General features: G+C 43.4%; 1 protein-coding gene across 2 annotated transcripts; it reads right to left on the bottom strand.

Moving 5' to 3' along the window:
- Window positions 1-13,429: 13,429 nt before the first annotated feature.
- Window positions 13,430-17,276, bottom strand: LOC131814603 (T-cell surface glycoprotein CD1b-like). 2 transcript variants are annotated; one of them, XM_059145661.1, is made up of 6 exons: window positions 16,685-17,276; window positions 16,223-16,489; window positions 15,276-15,554; window positions 14,787-15,065; window positions 14,367-14,460; window positions 13,430-13,707 (listed from the first exon to the last, which is right to left on the bottom strand). In XM_059145661.1, exons 1-6 carry the CDS (start codon window positions 16,797-16,799, stop codon window positions 13,686-13,688), a joined length of 1,056 nt encoding a protein of 351 aa, XP_059001644.1. In that variant the 5' UTR covers window positions 16,800-17,276; the 3' UTR covers window positions 13,430-13,685. The 2 variants fall into 2 exon arrangements, with proteins under 2 accessions (XP_059001644.1, XP_059001646.1); XM_059145663.1 differs by having other exon boundaries at window positions 16,748-17,274.
- Between the last annotated feature and the right edge of the window lie 2,905 nt (window positions 17,277-20,181).

A 20,181-nucleotide genomic window follows, 5' to 3' on the forward strand; every position in this document is an offset into this window, starting at 1 on the left:
TTACAGAGATAGCGTGGCGGACCCGGCATCAGCCAAAGAGGAGAAAGACGGTGCCATTCACAGAGGCCGATGACGCAAGTTTGCAGGGACGGTACTGAGGTGCACAGATCTGTCTGGTCGCGTTGAGACTGAGGCTCCAGGTGGAGGTATCAGGTGGTTCACAGCATGAGGGCTGTGGCATGGGGGGTTACAAACCTGCCACACACGTGGTGCCACAGCCAGAAGTGTAGGTGTCTACAAATCTGTCCCTCTTCAAATTACATTTGTAAGTTAAATTTAATAAGTATTACATCTGTATCTTAGAAAATCTACAAGTCTCTTGAAGTTTGGTCATTTATTTGTTCTTTCTTTCACTGATTAACACTTAACTATGTGCCAGGCTTTTTTTCCCAGGCGTTGAGAATATAACAGTAGAGCAAATCAAGAGTAGGGAGGGAGGCTATAAACTTCTTGTCCTGGTAGAGTTCGGTATGAATAAAAGGACTCACACACATCAACATATATATGAATTCTACATCCAACTGCTGGGAATGACATACATCAAACATCCATGTCACAAGTAACTGTACTGATTTGAGGAATTTTAGGATCATGTACAATATAAAATAAAGCAAAAGTAAGTTGGGGATAAAACAGTTGCCTTATTCCACGAGAAATCACGGTTACGTGGGTAAAACCACACAACAGTTTGCTATTTGGAGGTTACGGAATCCGCAGGTCACTGTAATGAACTGAGCAAAACAGAAATCGTTTCCTGATAGCAACCCAACAACGGTGAACGAAACCATTAAGGGGATTCCTTTTAAACTGAAAACACACAGAAGACAAATTCTGCAGGAAAAACACCTAACTTTAATTTCTTGCTACCTAAAATGGCATAATTATTTCCTCCTTGGTTGACAAAATTTCCCTAGTGTAGAAACACAGATTTTTACTAAAAACAAGACAAAACAAAACAAAACAAAAAAACCTTACCATTTGTGGTCAGGTCTCTTTTAAGAGGAAATTTCCCCTCCTACACTTGTGTCTGTCCCTCAAACTCCCAGATCCCTTTTGTAAAACTTCTTGCCCAAACTGAAAGGTTCCCTGGAAACCCATCACGAGTTGTGGTTTTAGACAAATTAATCTTCCTAAGAAAGAAAGGGTTGGGGGTGGGGGTGGGGATCACCTAGAATTGATTTAACACAGCAAACACGTTTTGGAACACGTTTGTGTAAATGTAAGGAGATGTTCCATCTGCTACTCCTGGAAACTCTGTAATCCTATGAGGACCTTCCTGTTTTTCCGGCAAAGATGTCTGATTTACAACTTTAATGATTTTGGAGTAAACAATGTGAACTCAGCAAACTGTTAACAGAAAGCATAAAATAGCCTCAATTCTTACTACATCTACAGTCAGTAGCTGACCACAGTTTTGTGTAACAAAATCTCATCTTTGCCTCTGAAGGTTTTGCCCTTCCAGCCCAGCCTCAGGAAGAGCATGGACGGGAGCGCAGACTGCCCTAGACCGTCGCTTAACCAAGCCTTTCCTGAGCCTTCCTCCTCTGCTAGGTATCGGCAAATGCTTCATCTTCCAACTGCACACACAGTCAGCGCCTTCCTATGGCTAATTTCCAGGAGGTTTAGAATTCCATTCCTTCCTCATCTAATTCTAAAAGCTCAGTGACATTTTCTGCCTGAGCCTCATTCTTTCTCAAAGAGATTTCCCTAGATAACCATTTCATTCATGTGAAGAGAAGAAGCCAACGTTGTCACGGATAACTGCAGTAAAAGGACATGAAAAGGGTTCTGGCTCAGACCATGCCCCTTGCCATGTTTTTCCTTCAGGTCCCCCAAGAGCTCAGTGGTGATGCTGCCATGAACTCTCGAATGTGTCCCCGTACCTCCCACTTTTTGAAAACCTGTGTGAGAGGTCCTCGGCCCCGTCATCCACAGTCACCACCTGTCATGTCTGAGAGCAGTGGTGGCCGTTGACATGAACTGGACCCACGTGTCCTGAAGAACAGCACACTCTGAGGTCCTCACAGTGCCTAAGTCCATGAAAATCCCTGTCTTTCTCCGCACCTCCAGTTGCATTTTATTGATGTGGCTTAAGAAGTTTTCAGTTATGCTCACCACGTCTTACAGCAGTGCTCTGTAAAAGAACTATCTGCATGATGGAGATGTTCTAATCTGTACTGCCTAGTACGCCATTTAATTTAATTTAATTTTTAACTTAATTTAATTTAGTTTTAGGAAGTGCAGTTTTAGTGTCTAAAGTACAAGTAATAATTTGCAGTCTTTATCTACATCTCTATGGCTTCCTATAATTCAAATGTGCTCACCCACAGATGAACCAGACCTTCGCCTCACATCTGGAGTCCCAAAGACTGACGCTGCTCAGCCCAGACTGGAGCCCCTGACAGCTGGGCATGGTCGTGCTTCCTTTAGGGAGTCTGGAGGATTCACCACCACATCCTACGCTTCTCCATCCACGCTGCCAACTTCATGATATCTTATATTCTATGGCTAACCTTGACTAGCCCTTCATCCCCTGCACTACGAGTCAAGCAGCGTGAAGATGGAGCAGCCATTGGGGAAGGTTGGTTTCTCACGACCCATGTGCTGGTTCTCTCCATCTGGGAGACCTGACCCTTTTCAGCAGGTTCATGAACAGGTCCAAAGACAAAATATTTGAATAACAGGTTTGATGCTGAATTTCAGCCTGTGTATTGTTATTCCAATTAATTCAGCATGTTGTCCATCTATTTCTAATTTAAATTTTTCTTTCTATTGCTCATACTCCAGGAACTTTTTTCTCAGCTGTTCCTAGTTTCTGTCCTAGAGCATGTATGTTCTCAGAGCAAGTGCTGTTTCATGAGGCACACACTTGTGTAGGTCATCTTAACAGTTAACAGACTTTAAGAACTCTGAACTCTGCCTTTCTTAGGTTTTTCTTAGGACTTTACTAGGACTTCTAAAGAAATGTTTTATTTCAGAATAATTTCAGATTTAATGAAAAGGTGCAAAGATGGTATGGAGATGTCTTTGACCTGGTTTTCCCTAAAATTAACATCTTACATAACTGTGGCAAATTTGCTGAAACTAAGAAATGAACCTTAATATAATTATCATGAAGTAAAGGGCAGATTTACTTGGATTTCACCAGGTTTTCCACTACTTTCTATTTTCTGTTCCAAGTTTCAACCCAGGGAATTATGCTGTATTCAGTGACACATTTCAGTTTTTTCAGTCTTGCCTTGTTTCCATGACTTTGATTTGGAAGTGTAATGGTCATATTTGTAGAATTTCCCTCACTTTGGGGATGTCTGATGTTTTTCTCGTGACCAGTTTTGGGTTATGGGTTTGAAGGAAGAATACTATGGAGGCGGCATGCCCTTCTCTTCAGACCATCTGAGGCGCCTGTGCTATCAACATGACTTGTGACTGGTGATAATCACCTTGATCATTTGGCTAAGGACATCTGCCAGGTTTTTACACTGTAAATTTATTCTTTTACCTGTCCACACTCTGTCCGTTGGAAGTGAGTCCAGCCCACACTCGAGAGCAGGTAATCAAGCCCTATCTCCTGGAAAGGAAATATTTACATAGATAATTTGGAATTCTTCTGGAAGGAAGATGAATGCCTCTTGTCCCATTTAAGATATTATTCATCATTTATTATATTTGTGGGGTTTGTGCATATTTATTTTATATGTTGGATTTTACTACATTTTTAAGAATTACTATCACCCCTACCCCTGCCCATGTCCATGACCATTTCTGTCTCTGCTATCCATTGCCTTAACTTTTCCTTGTAAACCAGCTCCCCAAGTTGAGAGCAATTAAACTCTAAAATTGTCTTTACTCCTATTCTGAAACTATATGAAAAGTGTTGTAAGTTCTTCTTTCCCCCAAGAGTCACTTTAAAAAAAAAAAAAAAAAAAAGAATTGAAACAAGAGTATTATTGGGCTGTCTTGCTCTATGTGGATGTAACAAACAAATTGCACAATTCTAGGAGTTACAGCATCCACATGTGAAATGAGAACAACTATATTACATTCCTCATGGGGTTATTTTAAGGATGAAACAAAGAATGTGAAACACACATACACACACACAAAAAAAAAAAAAAAAAAAAAACTTAAAAATTATTAGGACTGGGATGCCTGTATGACTCTGTTGGTTAAGCCCCTGACTTTTGGTTTTGGCTCAGGTCATGATCTTCAGGGTCATGAGCTGGAGCTTCACATCAGGCTTCCTGCTTAGTGGGGAGTCTGCTTAAGGCTCGCTCTCTCTCTTTGTCTCCTTCTGTTCCTTCCCCCTCTAAAAAAAAATAAATAAGTAAAATCTTTAAAAAAAAATATTAAGACCATCATCATCATCATCATCCTCACCATCACCACCACCATCAACACCACCACCACCACCACCATCATCACCATCATCATCATCACCATCAACACCACCAACACCACCACGACCACCACCATCATCATCATCATCATCATCATCATCACCATTACCACCAACATCATCATTGATGATCTCTGCAGCTTGAGAAAACAACAATGTCTCCCCTGAATGTGCTAATGTCATGGGTCAATCCATTTCTATCTGCCTCCCTGATTACTAAATCTTTATACTTTCAAGGTCATGGTCCTAACCAATTTTATTGATTTCTAAAATAACACTGGTAGTGATTAGTTACATTGTTTAGGGTAAATCATCCTGCTAAGAACAGCTGGCAAAACTAGATTTTGAAAAATATCATCTATTTAAAGACATTAGAGACCTCTCCAGGCTGTGAGGAATGGAAAGTCCATGATCCAGGAAAGGAAAGAAGTCCTGAGAATTGAAAGCCAGCATTTGGAATCTTTTTTTTTTTTTTTTTTTCTCTGATAAGTCCCTGCCAATCCCAAGAGTGGCACCCGAGAGGCCAAGAAGTTGAACAGAAACTTCTACAGAACCAAGGGACTAAAGGAGACAAATACTGGAATTTGGTGCCTAATTGAAAGAAAAGCCCTGGTAAGCAGCGTGGGGCTCCAGGTTGAGACCTGAGAAGCTTCCATTCTAAAACCCTCTACTGTAGTACTGCCAGTGAGTCAGAAATAGAAAAAAATAGAACAGACTTCACAGAGATTGAAATCCACACTTGAGGAATTGCAATTCCTTGTTCCAATAGGGTCATCTGACACTGCTAAGCCCCAACACTGACTGCCACGGTGAGCGCTGCAAAGGACAAATAAACAATAATGAATGTAAATAAATTTAACTCTGAATTGATTTAAAATGTTAACTTTGTTCTGTGAAATAAATTAAAATATATGGCAACTGCAGCATGTAAATCAGGAGAATAGATGAAGTTAAAGTGTTTTAGGGTCATCACACTGGCACAAAGTGATAAAATACTAACTTGTAATACATTTGATAAGCTTCAGAGGGATGCAAATGTTTCTTGAATGACCAGTAAAAGAATTATAAAGGACCATGAAGCCAACGAGCTTACATAGGGAGAGAATATAATTAAAAAATACTTAATCCAAAAGTGGGCAGGGAGTCAGGGAGGGAAAGAATATAAAAGGGACTGGAAAAGAGGGAGGCAGGAGTAAGTGGGTGTGTGTTAAATTTAAACCCCAAGTTTCAGTAGTTATCCTGAAATAAGTAGACCAACTAAAAGATAAGGATTCTCCAACTGAACAGAACACAACTATATCAGATCATGTTCATAAGAGAAACTCCATGTGTGTCAGTAAGCAGAAGATTTGAAAACTTCAACCAATGGGAAAGACACGCTATGGCAACAGGAGTCACAAGGAAGCAGGTGCAAGGCTAGCACTGAGGGATGACAAACTAACCACACAGGTGAGGCTGTAAAGGAGAAAATGCTTCTCAGAGAAGATGGGACATTTGTAAACTTGTACACATCTAGGCCTTTAGCCTCAAAATTATAAAGCAAACCCTGATAAAAAGGAAACATATTTTTAAAAAGAAAATATTTTTCAAATGTATAATAGTGGTGGATATTTTTTGAAGTGTACTTTTCTGAATGATAGAAAAAGCAAATCAGCAAGTATGTATAAGACTCACACAACACACTTAATGAAGAAGACTCGGCTGATACATTTAGAACTCAACACTTACCAATAGAAAAATACATATTCTTTTCAAGTGCACATGTATCATTTACTCAGATGACTGTATAAAGAAAATGTGGTGTATACATACAACAGAGTATTATTCAGCCTTAAAAGAAAGAATCGTGCCATTTGGGAACTTAGAAGACATTATACAGAATGGAATCAGCTCCTCACAGAAGGACAAAAACTGCAAGACCCCACGTACATGAAGCACCTAAAATCATCAAAGCCCACAGAAGCAGAGAACAGAATGGTAGGGCTGAGGGGGAAGGGAGATTGGGAATTGTTTTTTAACGTATCTGAAGTTTCTATCAGGCAGGATGAATAAGTCTTCCTGATCTGTTGTATTTAGTGCCTAGAGTTAACAATATGGAATTGTGCACTTGAAAATACACTGAGAAGATAGATCCCATGTTAAGTGTTGTTTTTGTTGTTTTGTTTTTAAATGTATTTTAAAATAATATTAATTTTTAATAAATTAAAAATAAATATTCAATTTCTTGCTTAAAAAAGATGTAGATATTAAATGTCTGTGATTTTTATGTATCAATGATACGTCAGTGAAGTGAAAAAAATGACAACACATTTGTTCATGAATTTATGTGAATTAATTTCAAAAGTTTAAAACCACACAAAATGTTTTTTTGAGATGTGGAATTAAACTAAAAAAAATCAAAGACGAAAGCAGAACCAGAAATTATTCCATGTCTAGAAACTCAGAAATACCAATTCCAGATAACTAATGTTGATGAGAAAACGTATTGAACTGACAAATTCAATGCCGCTTATCAAACTTTCTGATATGCAGCAACATCCCTGTTTAAAGGGAATATTTATTTATTTATTTTTATTTATTTTTTTAAATCATTTTGTCTTTATTTCTTTGAAAGAGAGAGAGAGAGTGACAAGGGAAGGACGGGGGGAGAGGGAGAGAGAGACTCTTAAGGAGGCCCGTGCTCAGCATGGAGCCCCACACAGAGTTTGATCCAAGACCTTGAGATCATGACCTGAGCTGATATCAAGAGTCAGACACTCAACTGCCTGAGCCCTCCAGGTGTCCCTAGGAGGAACTTTTAGGCTTAGAAAGACATAGAAGAAAATAATGACTGAATATAAATTGCTTATGCATCTACATTAAGAAGTTAGAAGTAACATTATGATTTATAATAAAAAATATGTACTTGGTCCCCATTTCTGGCATGGAGCTCCTAAAACCCTCGAACTTCCTAAGTGTTAAGAGTAATTTTTATGCTAATGAAGTGACTTTTAGATTGCACCTAAGAATGGGGCCTTGTTTAGGTTAGGAGCCAGCCCTGTGATTGGAGGATTGGAACTTTCAGTCCCACTGCCCCAGATCCTAGGAGAGGGAAGAGAGGCTAGAGGTTTAATCAGTTGTGAATGGCCAGTGATTTAATCAGCCATGTTTATGTAATGAAGCCTCTATAAGACTCAGAAAGACTGGTTTGGGGTGTTTCCAGGTTGGGGAACACAGGCAGACTTAGGGGAATGGTACACTCGGGAAGACATGGAAGAAGCTTCAGGGTCTTTTCCACACTTTGCCCTGTTCATCTCTGTCACCTGGCTACTCCTGAGTGATATTCTTTTGCAATAAATTGATGATCTAGTAAAATCAGATGTTTATCTGAGTTCTTTGAGCCACTCCAGCAAATGGATCAAACCCAAGGAAGAAGTCATGGGACCTCCCGTCTATAGCTGGATGGTCAGACACACAGGTGACCACCTAAACTTGCAACTGGCATCTCAAGTGTGATGCACAGTTTCAGAAGGGCTGAAAGTCTGATGGGTGGGATCTGATGCTCCCTCCAGATAGATACAATTGCATTGGGTTGTTGTAGGACATCCCAATGGTGTCAGAAACTTTCTTGGGGTTTGTGTATGGGAAACCCCCTCTTGCACACACTGGAATTTGTTGATTACAACAGGTTAAATACAAAGAAAATGCCTCATTTTATGGAGCTTCATTTTACTGGGCTTTGCAGATAGTGCATATTTTACAAATAAAGGGGGTTTTGGAATCTTGCATTGAGCAAGTCCATCAGCTCATTTTTCCAACAGCATTTGCTCATTTGGTGTCTGTGTCACAGTTTGTAATTCTTGCAATATTTCAAAAACATTTTCACTGCTATTATATTTAAAGTGTTGCAATCTCATGATAAAATTCAAATGGATGAGGAGTTGCTTCTTATGGATGAGCAAAGAAAATGTCTTCTTGAGCTGGAATTCACTCCTAGTAAGGATGCTGTGAAGATTCTTGAAATGACAACAAAGGGCTTAGAATATTTCATAAACTTGTTCTATAAAGGAGTGGCAGGGTTTCAGAGGGTTGACTCCAATTTTGTAAGAAGTGCTACTGTGGGTAAAATTCTACCAAACAGCGTGACATACTTACTCCAGAGAAACCCTTGTGAAAGAAAGAGTCACTAGTGCAGCAAGATGCACTGTTGTCTGATTGAAGAGATTGTCACAGCCACTGCCGCCTCCAGTAACCACCGACCTGATCAATCAGCAGCCCCCAACATGAAGGCAGACCCTCCACCAGCAAAAAGATTACTACTTGCTTAAAGTGTAAAGGATGATTAGATTTTATAACCATGAAATATTTTCAATTAAGATAAGTACATTTAAAAAAAACAAAAGATAAGTACATTTTTTTGACATAATGCTTCTGTGTACTTATTAGACTATAGTGCAGTACAAATGAAACTTCCATATGCACTGGGAAATGAAAACATTTGTTGGACTCACTTTATTATATTTGCTTCATTGTGGTGGTCTGGAAGTAAACCCACAGTATCTCTGGGTTATGTTTGCAGAAGGAGGGAAATAATAAAATGAAACGCTCGTAGAGAGAACCAGAGAGGCCAAAAGTTACTTTTTGAAAACTTTATAAAATTGATGAGCCCCTGTGAAAATGAGAAACAGAAAGAACAAACCAAAGAGAGAACAAATTTCCAGGATCTTGTAAAAAGATGATAATGACAATAAGGACATTATGAACAAGCTGATAAGCAACTGGACATTGGAACAACTTGGATAAATCTTACTTACCAAACCTAACACAAAAAGAAATGGACAATTCGAGTAAGCCTATACATATTTTTAGAAATTAGCAGTTAAATTTAAAATCCTTCCCACACCAAAACAAACAAACAAAAACAAAGTATTAGACTTCAATGATAGATTTTGCCAAATATTTAAGGGGGGGGAGAAAAACTACAAAACTTCCCTGAGAATAGATACAAAGAAAGATTTTCCAAATCATTTTATGAAGCAAAAAGTCCTGACAAGGAAATTATTCTAAAAAATGAATAAAATATTCAAACTGAATCCATATACATACATTATAACAAGATAGTTCATAGAAACATCATTTTCATTTATCATTTGAAAATCAATAAGTGTGATTCCTCACATTCAGGAGAAAAAAGATATAAAACATTTTGTCATTTCAAGAAATGCAGAATAAGCACCTAATAAATTTCAACAACTATCCATAATAGTAAGGAATATAAAAAGTTTTTATCAAATTTGAAAAAGTGCTTAATCTGATTTTTTAAAAGTGAACATGAAGCACACAGCAATTAATATAACTAATATTAACTCCTGAATAATTCCTGTCGGATATAAGTAAAAAGATGGGGGGCACCTGGGTGGTGCATTCTGTTAAGCATCTGACTCTTGGATTTAGCTCAGGTCATGGGATTGAGCCCCACATCTGACACCATGCTGAGTTGGAATTCTCACTCCCCTGTCTCTCTGCCTCCCTGCCCACTGTTCTTGTTCTCTCTCTCTCAAATAAATAAATAAATCTTAAAAAAAAAAAAAGATGAGAATGTCAGCTGTCAATAATTCTATTCACCAGTGTACTGGAGGTCACAGCCAGTGTAATTGGGCAAGAAAATGCAAGAGAAGATCGAAGGATTGGAAAAAAAAAAAACAATTGAAATTTTCATATTTCGTGATGTCAGGAGATTATGTATAGAAAATCCAAAGGATCTCCAGATAAAATATTAAACTTAATAAGTTAATTTAACATGAGTACTAGAAGCAAAGTGAAAATATTTTAAACATATCTTTATATACTAGCAGAAATTGCACAGACATGGACACATGCACACTCCCTCAAAAAGAGTTGGAAAGCCCTTGTATTTGAGAGTGAGGATCTATTTCTGAAGGTCATTCATTCAGAGGTCATAATTAAATCATGGGTGCATTAAGGTTTTCCAGGAGGACAATCAGAGGAAAATCATAAGCCCAACAAACCACGTTGGAGGGATGATTTGGAGAAGGGAGGAGACAGGGAGAGTAAATAAAAGGTAGAAGAAAAAAATGAAGGAGCTATTGCAAGACATCAGAGATCATAGGACTATCAGAATTTTTTTTATTAAATTGATTTATTTATTTTCAGAAAAACAGTATTCATTATTTTTTCACCACACCCAGTGCTCCATGCAATCTGTGCCCTCTATAATACCCACCACCTGGTACCCCAACCTCCCACCCCCCTGCCACTTCAAACCCCTCAGATTGTTTTTCAGAGTCCATAGTCTCTCATGATTCACCTCCCCTTCCAATTTACCCCAACTCCCTTCTCCTCTCTAACACCCCTTGTCCTCCATGACATTTGTTATGCTCCACAAATAAGTGAAACCATATGATAATTGACTCTCTTTGCTTGACTTATTTCACTCAGCATAATCTCTTCCAGTCCCATCCATGTTGCTACAAAAGTTGGGTATTCATCCTTTCTGATGGAGGCATAATACTCCATAGTATATATGGACCACATCTTCCTTATCCATTCGTCCGTTGAAGGGCATCTTGGTTCTTTCCATAGTTTGGTGACCGTGGCCATTGCTGCTATAAACATTGGGGTACAGATGGCTCTTCTTTTCACTACATGTGTATCTTTGGGGTAGATACCCAGGAGTGCAATTTCAGGGTCATAGGGAAGTTCTATTTTTAATTTCTTGAGGAATCTCCACACTGTTCTCCAAAGAGGCTGCACAAACTTGCATTCCCACCAACAGTGTAAGAGGGTTCCCCTTTCTCCACATCCTCTCCAACACATATTGTTTCCTGTTTTGTTAATTTTGGCCATTCTAACTGGTGTCAGGTGATATCTCAATGTGGTTTTAATTCGAATCTCCCTGAGGGCTAGTGATGATGAACATTTTTTCATGTGTGATAGCCATTTGTATGTCTTGATTGGAGAAGTGTCTGTTCATATCTTCTGCCCATTTTTTGATATGTTTGCCTGTTTTGTGTGTGTTGAGTTTGAGGAGTTCATTATAGATCCTGGATATCAACCTTTTGTCTGTACTGTCATTTGCAAATATCTTCTCCCATTCCATGGGTTGCCTCTTTTTTAAGCAACTGAAGTTCCAGCCCCACTGATTCAAAAGGAAAAATGAAACTTGTTAGATTCCAATAACTAAGATACTCAGAAAAGGACAGTCTGCAGGTATAGCTTGATCTGACCTTTGGCCCTGTATTCCATCATTCTGTTTTATTTGTGAACTCCATTCCTGGGTCAGCTTTGCTTTTGGAACAAAACTCTATAGCAAAGTTTTGAATTTTGAAGGCATATGATGCCATCCAAAAAGAGAGCCCCTCCTTCCTCCACCACCAAATGGAAACTCAGGCTCTAGCTGGATTGGACCAAATTAGGTCACATACACACTATGAACCAGTTATTCTAACTAAGCAGAGGGATTAAATTATGTTCATTATCTTAGACCATGATTCTCATCTGGAGTCCATTTTGCCCCATAGGAGACATTTGACAATGTCTGAAGACGCATTTAGTTGTTAGAACTGGGGAAGTGTTACTGGCATCTAGTGGGTAGAGGCCAGAGATGCTGCTCAAAATCCTATAGCACACAGGACAACCCTCCCTAACAGAGAAGTTTCCGGCCCAAAATGTCAATAGTACAATGCTGAGAAATCTTTAGAGAAGCGTTTCTCAAACTTATTTGTACATCAGAACGAGCAGAAAGGTTTCTTAAAATACAGATTTCTGGTTCCCATTCCTGCATTTCCTGATTCAAGAGGTCTAGGGTAGGCCTGAAGACTTCTGTTGCTAGCAAGCTTATAGGTACTATTCCTGCTGCTAATTCATCGTCCACACTCCAAAAATCACACTCACTGGGGCCCCAGGTGATAGCTAAGGGTGCCTCGCTCTAAGGTAAGGTGCAGTGTAATGCGTCCTGAGAGTCACCAGCTGTGCTAACAGAGAAGAGAGGAAGCAACATATTTCTCCAAACCTTCTCCAATCCTAAAGTTCACATTCTCCTAGAATGGGAAAATTGCTTCCAATACTTTGGCTTCTCCAAAGTCTCTGCTTATTCTGACCTCCCTTCCCAAATTTCTATAAAAAATACACTCAAAGTTTCCCCCTTCTTCCTCCTCCTGCTGTTTTAATAAAAATGAGGTTGAATTTTTTTTTAATGGGGCTCCTAAAAAACTATGGAAGAGGCAAAAGAATGATGAAACATCAATGTAAATCAAATATGACTGAATTGGTACAGCACAGATATATTTTTTAAATCCCTCTGAGTCTTTCACGGGAGTATTTAACCCCCTGCTCTGTTACCTGCTCTCCTCCACCCCACTTCTGCTCCTAACTGGAACATGGGAAGCAGGGGCCCATCCAGAAGAAGAAGCTTGGCAGCTGGACTGTGGTCACAGCGAGGACTCGAGAGATTTTCTCTAGGACGCTTCAGGGCAGAAAGGAGTAGAGCATGGTATTTTTTTTTTGTAATTGAGAAATACCTTAGAAAGAGGGAAATTGAGAATATCAACCACGGGGTTGGGGAGAAGAAAAGCTATAAACTTTGAAAAAAAAAGCCCATCAACATGGCAATTACATCAACTCAGACCATTTTCAGTGAGCAAATGCTCATGCACAGAAGAGCTCTTGCCAGAGATCCACCTGGACCAAGCTCTTCTCTCAAGGAACTCACAAGTAAAGGGAGAAAGTCAGAAGTAGCTCAACGCCATGGGTACAGAGTGAAGTAGATCTCTGCGTGATGCCACGCTTCCACTGTAGCACTAAGGAAGGCTTCCTGGGGGAAGAAGCATCTCAGCTGTGCCTCCAGGGTTAGAAAGTCATTGAAGCAGAGACAGAGACATTGAAGCAAGCATGCTTGGCAGCTCTGCAAATACAACCATCGCGGCATGATTATCACTAGCTTACTTTGACAAAGGACATTTCAGCAGAAGCAGAACAAAAAAAGCTTTAAAACAGAAAACCAAAGAGACGTCACCCGCAAGTTGTATACCATATTCCATTTATTCTAAGACACATTCTTTTCCATATCTCACATGTAGATCAGGGCAACCATACTATTGATACTATCTCATAATAAATGGACGGTTTTCTATTACTTTTCTGCTAGATGTAAGTAGTGATTTATCTTGCATCCTATGGGAGCTCGACGTGATCAAATAGCAGGATTGTTTGATGAAATAGGAGGCTGATGGCTTGAGCTTCTAGGCTTCTGGGTGCTTCTTCCAGATGGAAGAGGAGTCATGACAAGGGTTCATGAGATACTCTGATATGACCTGTGAAGAACACAAACAAAAAATATCTCTACAGAATAGACACTTGTGGTGCCATGTTCACAGTGACATTTTTCACAAAGAGCCAAAACACGGAATTAACCCCAGGCATCCATCAATGGATGAATGATAAACAGTGTGTGGTTTTGGTGTAAAGGAATGTCATTACTCAGCCTTGAGAAGGAAGGAAATTGTGACATGTGGGACAACATGGATGAACCATGAGGACTTTGTGCTGAGAGAAGTAAGCCAGTCAAAAAAGACAACTCCTAAAGGTTTCAATTATATGAAGTCTCCAGAGTCATCAAATTCCTAGAGACAGAGCATAGCATGGTGGGTGCTGGGGCCTGGGGAGCAGGGACGGTGGAGGCGTTGTTCAATGTGTATAGACTTTTAGTTTTTCAAGATGAAAAGAGCTCTAGAAATCGGTTGCACAAAATGTGAGTGTACATCATACTTCTAACCTATGCATGTGAAGATGGTAGGCTTTATGTTTTATGAGGATAGGTTTACCACAATTTAAACGATAGATTCATGTAAGGAAGATGGGACTGGGGAGAAAGGGAGAGTCTGGTGGAGAGACTGAGGCTAAGGTGTTGTGATTGATGCAATGGTTGAAGGAACCGATAGGCAGACAAAAAAGATGAGAAACAAAAACTCACCAGCGTCTCAAAAACCCACAGAGAAAACCAATCAAAAGGATCAAGAGGGGCACTACTATTGCCAATGATATCAAGCCAATGGAGATGGGGTTTCCTGAAAATTGGGAAGGACACAGGATGTCACTTCAAAACCCATTCTCTGAATCTTCTGGCCTTCCTTTTCCTACCTGATGGTCACCTACTCTTGAGTATGCCCCCTCTGTCCCTCCACCCCTGTCTAGCCCTCCTCCCCTCTCCCCTTCCCCTCCTTTTCTCCCTCCCCCTCCCCCTCCATTCTTCCATCCTTCTCCCTTCCCTCTATCCCTCCTCTTGTCCCTCCCCAGCCCCCTCTCATGGGTCAAGCCCACCTGTGGCCAGGGTCTCCTTCTATGCTTGAGGACCATCTCCCCCATGCCCAGCTGGGCCCCAGCTCTTTCTCACCCCAGTGGAGGACGATGTCCTGGCCTCCCAGACTGCTGTGTCTCACTCGGCAGGACAGACCGGCCGCCTCCCGGGCCGCCACGTCCAGGGTCACTCGGAGATACCACGTCCCGTCCGCGTGGGGCAGGACGTCGCCTCGCTGGGTGCCCTGCTGCTCCTGCTCACCCCGCATCCACATCACCCACACGGGCTTCGGGTGGAAGCCGGAGACGTGGCACACCAGCAGCAGACGGCCGGGACTGGGAGGGCGGCTGGCGGACAGCCAGGCCTCTGGCTTCACTGAGGCAGAAAGGAGCAGGGAGAGTATCAGATTATGACTCCACTCTAGAGGACAGGGATTTGGAAACTTAGAAGTCTGGACAGTGACCCCTTCTCCTCCTTTGGAAACCAGAGTATTGATTAAGTCCCTCTCTTCATAGGTACCTCCTCTTCAATTTAAGGAAAGTGGTGGGAAGTGAAAGGGAAAAGCCTTAGGGGAATGGGACTAACCTTTTCTCTGCAGTTCTGTCTTCCCTGCATCGAGGACACCCAGGAGATACCGAGGGCATGTTTCAAAGAGGAGCTTCTCGCCAATGTCCCGGATGCCTTTGTACTGACTAACGAGCTCACAGATGCGCTGTGCCCTGCTGCCACCCTCTGGGGCGGGCACACAGGAGTAATTCTTGAGGCTCACGAAGTCCAGTCCTCCCAGAGCCCCCCGCACGAAGCTCTCGGTGCCCCCGCCGGGATGCAGCTGACAGCCGGCTATGCCCTGGATCTCAAAGGGGTCTGGCACAAGGAAAGTGGACAGTTACTAAGAAGCAAAGAAGAAAGAGATGAGGGGGAAAATCTGGGATTTGGGATTTGAGTGACGCAAAAGGTCTGAGGCATGACATGATGAGCCCAAATCTCATCACAGCAATCTGAGAGTTTTCAGGAAGCTGAGAACCAGGGAGAGGCACATGTGCAGGTCACTAATGATAGAGAAGGAGGTGAGATGATGTATGAGGTCAGAGGGGAGACGGGGCTGGGTGTGGAGGCTGGGGGCCAGCCATCCAGGGTCAGTAAGAGGAATGCACTGGAAAGAGGGCCAGGCAGGAGGCTCCAAGAGAGGGATTGCAGGAGGAGGTCGCTCAGGCATTGGGGAAGACAAGTGGGGCTTCTTGCTTGGGGTTTGAGAGAAGCAAGTTACCCAAGAGCCAACCCGGAGCTGTGACAAAGGGTCACCTTCACCTGGCAGAGCAGAGGGTGAGCAGCAGGACCAGCCTGGAATGCTCCGTGGGGGTGTGGGGTCAGGGGTACAACTTCTCCAGAGAAGTGTGTGCGTGCAGCTGGGTGATGCAGGAAGTGTGTGTGTCAGTGGGAGGAGGGGGAGAGGGGGGATCAGAGGGAGTCGTAGCCTGAAGCAGGGGAGAGGAAAGTCCGTGAGAGCCCCCGCGTCAGGGGACTGGACTCACACTGCATCTGGAACTCGGAGGCATGGTCCTGCACTTCCAGGACGAACCCGCTGAGGTAGACCTGGATGATCTCCTCCACCTCCGCCACCTCTTCATCACTGAAGTTCCCCTTGGACCAGGACTTCAGGAAGATGGCCCTGTCCGCGGCGCTGTCCCAGCCGTGAATCTGCACGTCGCCCACCCAGCCCGAGCCCTGGGTCTGGGCCCAGCTGCTGTTGGCGAAGGACGAGATCTGGATGGCCTGGTAAGAAGTGGGCCCCTGAAAGGCTGTGGGGAGTGGAAGGGTGAGAAACGTGAGGAGAAAGGGAAAAGCGGGAGACGATGAGAGGACGGACACTGGGAAGATCCAGAGAAAAGGGGCCCAGGGTCTGAAGAGCAACAGAGCCCAAGACATTGGTCCCCAGGGCCTCAGGCCCCCTCCCCCGGTCTGGAGGGTGGTGGGCCAGGCTGGCGAAGCCTGACCTTCCGGGGCTTTATGTGGACCCCGTCCCCGAGCTGGTGTGGCCTGTTGCCCACTTTCCTCACCGCCACGGCCCGGGCAGAGAACCACGGGCAGCACCAGCAGCAGGAGCAGCATCTCCCGGAGACTCTCGGAGCCGCTGCTGGTCTCAGGCTTCAGCAGCTCGGCTCAGAGCTAGACAGGGACTTCCTCTTCAGCTGGCAGGTCTCCAGGTCTGAGATTTGGGCTTTGAGCGAAGCAAGCTATACACACGCCAGCCAGGGGAGGAGGGCTGCACTCCAACAGCCCCGGGCCTCCCACTCGCCTCTCGTTTCCACTCCAGCCCGACTGTGACTCTGACTTTTTTATCTCCCTGGCCTTCAGCTGCTTCCCCACCCTCAGTTCCTTCGTACTTACTATCTTGGAAGCGCCGCGGCGACACTGACAGGTCACGTCAGCAGCCCACTCCTGTCCTTCCACTCCCCGAAAGAAGAGGGTCACGTCGGCAGCTCCCGGAGCTCACGCTGACCCGGAAGGAAGTTTAGGTTTATCCATCCAGCTCAGACTTTTCCCAGTCTCTCCGCACTGGCCCTCTGTCGTCCCCAGTCCCCGTGTCCTCAGGGTCCCTGTTGTCCCTGTTGCTCATGTCATGCCCCTGCCTCATCCCTCTCATCCACGTTCACATGGTGGGGGAGTGTATGTTGACCGTCGCTCACAGGAAGGCAAGGTGTTGCAGACACCACCCCGACTGCCGTGCTACAGACCCAAACCCCAAATCAAATAGGATCAACACTGCCGTGTACACTGCAACAAAACTGAGCTTCTACCACAGTCATTTGTGACAGTGAAAGTGACATTTTCTACTGGCATATGGTCTTCTTTTCAGTAGCTCTCTAGCTTTGGAGCTTGGAGTAACAAATCTTTTTGAGGCCCGGAGAACCTAGGGAGTCAAAGATAGATTTCTCTAGAAGGTTCACAAGCAATAGAGTCTCTCTCCAACCTCGATCTGCATTTTGGCCTTTCTGACACCAAATGAAAGATCCTGAGGTGACCAAGGAGCTTGTCACTTCTCACCAAAAGTTTAGAGGTGTTTGTCCTAAGATGCCATCCTGTCTTCTCTGAGAATGCCCTTGGCACGTTGTAACAATATATAGAGCATTGCTGAGTGGACTATTAGGTCCCTAATCAATGTTAGCTGTAAAGAGAATCCTTGGATTTTCTCCAATCGGGAAGAAATGACAAATTTGCATAGATCTACATATCATCTAGCAGAAGGTGGTAGTAACATCCAAGCACAGGGGCCTTCACCAAGATGATCCATTTACGTAGATAAAAAATGCAAAATGAGGGGCACCTGGGTGGCTCAGTGGTTTGGGCTGCTGCCTTCGGCTCGGGTCAGGATCTCGGGGTCCTGGGATCAAGCCCCGCATCGGGCTCTCTGCTCCGCGGGAAGCCTGCTTCCCTCTCTCTCTCTCTCTCTCTGCCTGCCTCTCTGCCTACTTGTGATCTCTGTCTGTCAAATAAATAAATAAAATATTTTTTTAAAAAAAAATGCAAAATGAGGATTTTAACGATCTCTATGCCTGGAAATGAATGGCTCACGATATTAAGAGTGGGCTTTATCCAAGACTGATCGCAACATATGTGAGCCAGGGCAATATTCCGGGAATCCAATTCCTCTTATAAGCTCATTCGCTTTTTGGGTCACAGCCAGTGACAGCAGAGACTTAATATTATTTACCGTCGACATTGTCATTTTTCTTTTCTCTGCGAGCCTTGAGCCTGAGTAGAGCACCCAAGACTCTGCTGGGTGTGCTGTTGGTTCGCTGGCATGCACAGGTGTTAAAACTTAGTGGTGTGTGAGCACAGTGAGCAGACGGGTTCTCCCGCAGGACAGATCCTCCCCTGAGAGCCACGGGGCAGCACGGGGAGGCAGGGCAGCTGGGCTGGGAAAGGATGCTGCTGCATCCCGTGAGCGCCTGCCCTCAGCATCCTGGTGCACACTCACGGGGAGCCTGAGAACTTCAGCCTCATTCCAGGGCCAGGCACCTAACAGGTGCTTCTGCCACCCCCCTCTCCTCCCCACTGTATGCTGCCCCTCTCACCCCCACCACCCCTGCTCCATGCAAACCAGACCTCAGGCGTCCCTGCAAGAGGTACACACAGAGCTTGGCTGTGACACAGCTTCTCCACACTCGGGCTATAAATTCTCCTCCCCAAATGGCCCGTGGCTCCCAAACAAAAGCCTGAGGGGACATGGATCTCTGGACACCCAGTGTCCTCCAGTCAGGAAGCTCAGATGACGGGGTCCTGCCTTTGCTGGTGAAAAGGAGAGAGAACAGGATTAACAGGTGAAAACTTACCTCTCAGTCCTCCAAGATCCCCACAATAGAAATATAACCCTCAAATTCTACACCCAAAGCAAAGAAGATAAACATCTTGGAGCCAAACGTGAGATTTCTGCAGTCACTGTATTAGAAGGAAAAACGAATACATTTTTAAATTATGTGTTTATTTACTGGGGCATTTGGGTGGCTCAGTGGGTTAAGCCTGGGCCTTCGGCTCGGGTCGTGGTCTTGTTGGGTCCATTATCAAAGGAACGAGAATGAGACAAAGTGAAAGTCATGCAAAGCTTTATTCTATGCCAAGCATTAGAAGTCAGACTGACCGGCCAGGCCTGCCTCCAAAGAGAGTGGCAACCCCTCCGTCTTACAAGCTAGTTTTATAGGGCACAATCGCAGACCTCTACGTATGTGGCTGTGGCTGATTGGATGTTTCCACCATCTGGCCTTGTTTTGGGTGTGTGTTTTAGTAACGGTTACCCAGAACCGTTATCAGTAACTGCTGAGGCGTTTATCAAACAACAAAATGGCTACCTAGGCAACATGGAGTTCCTGTGGTTAAGTAGGCCCGGGCAGGCCCTAGGGGTTTAACAGGTTTTAATGTGGAATTGGCCCCAACAGTCTCAGGGCCCTGGGATCGAGTCCCGCATTGGGTTCTCTGCTCAGCAGGGAGCCTGCTTCCCCCTCCACCCTGGCTGCCTCTCTGCCTACTTGTGATCTCTCTCTCTCTCTCTCTGTCAAATAAATATATAAAATCTTTAAAATAAAATGTGTGTTTATTTACTAACTTAAAATGAAAATAAACTGAATGTGTATTTTAAAAAATATAGTTGGGGGAAATTGGAAGGGGAGGTGAACCATGAGAGACTATGGACTCTGAAAAACAATCTGAGGGGTTTGAAGTGGTGGGGGGGGTGTGGGAGGTTGGGGTACCAGGTGGTGGGTATTACAGAGGGCACGTGTTGCATGGAGCACTGGGTGTGCTGAAAAAATAATGAATACTCTTCTGCTGAGAATAAATAAAAAATAAATTTAAAAAAATAGTGATAATAGCGGCTTTGCAGCTGCCATTCTCTTTAATATTTGACTTGCTAGAAGGCAGCTATATTTTCATAACTGCTTCCAAATACCGTCTGATGCCATATGACATGCCTACAGTCTCTGGAGAACAACACACA

Source organism: Mustela lutreola, chromosome 14, assembly GCF_030435805.1.
Source record: "Mustela lutreola isolate mMusLut2 chromosome 14, mMusLut2.pri, whole genome shotgun sequence".
In the NCBI taxonomy this organism is placed as follows: domain Eukaryota; kingdom Metazoa; phylum Chordata; class Mammalia; order Carnivora; family Mustelidae; genus Mustela; species Mustela lutreola.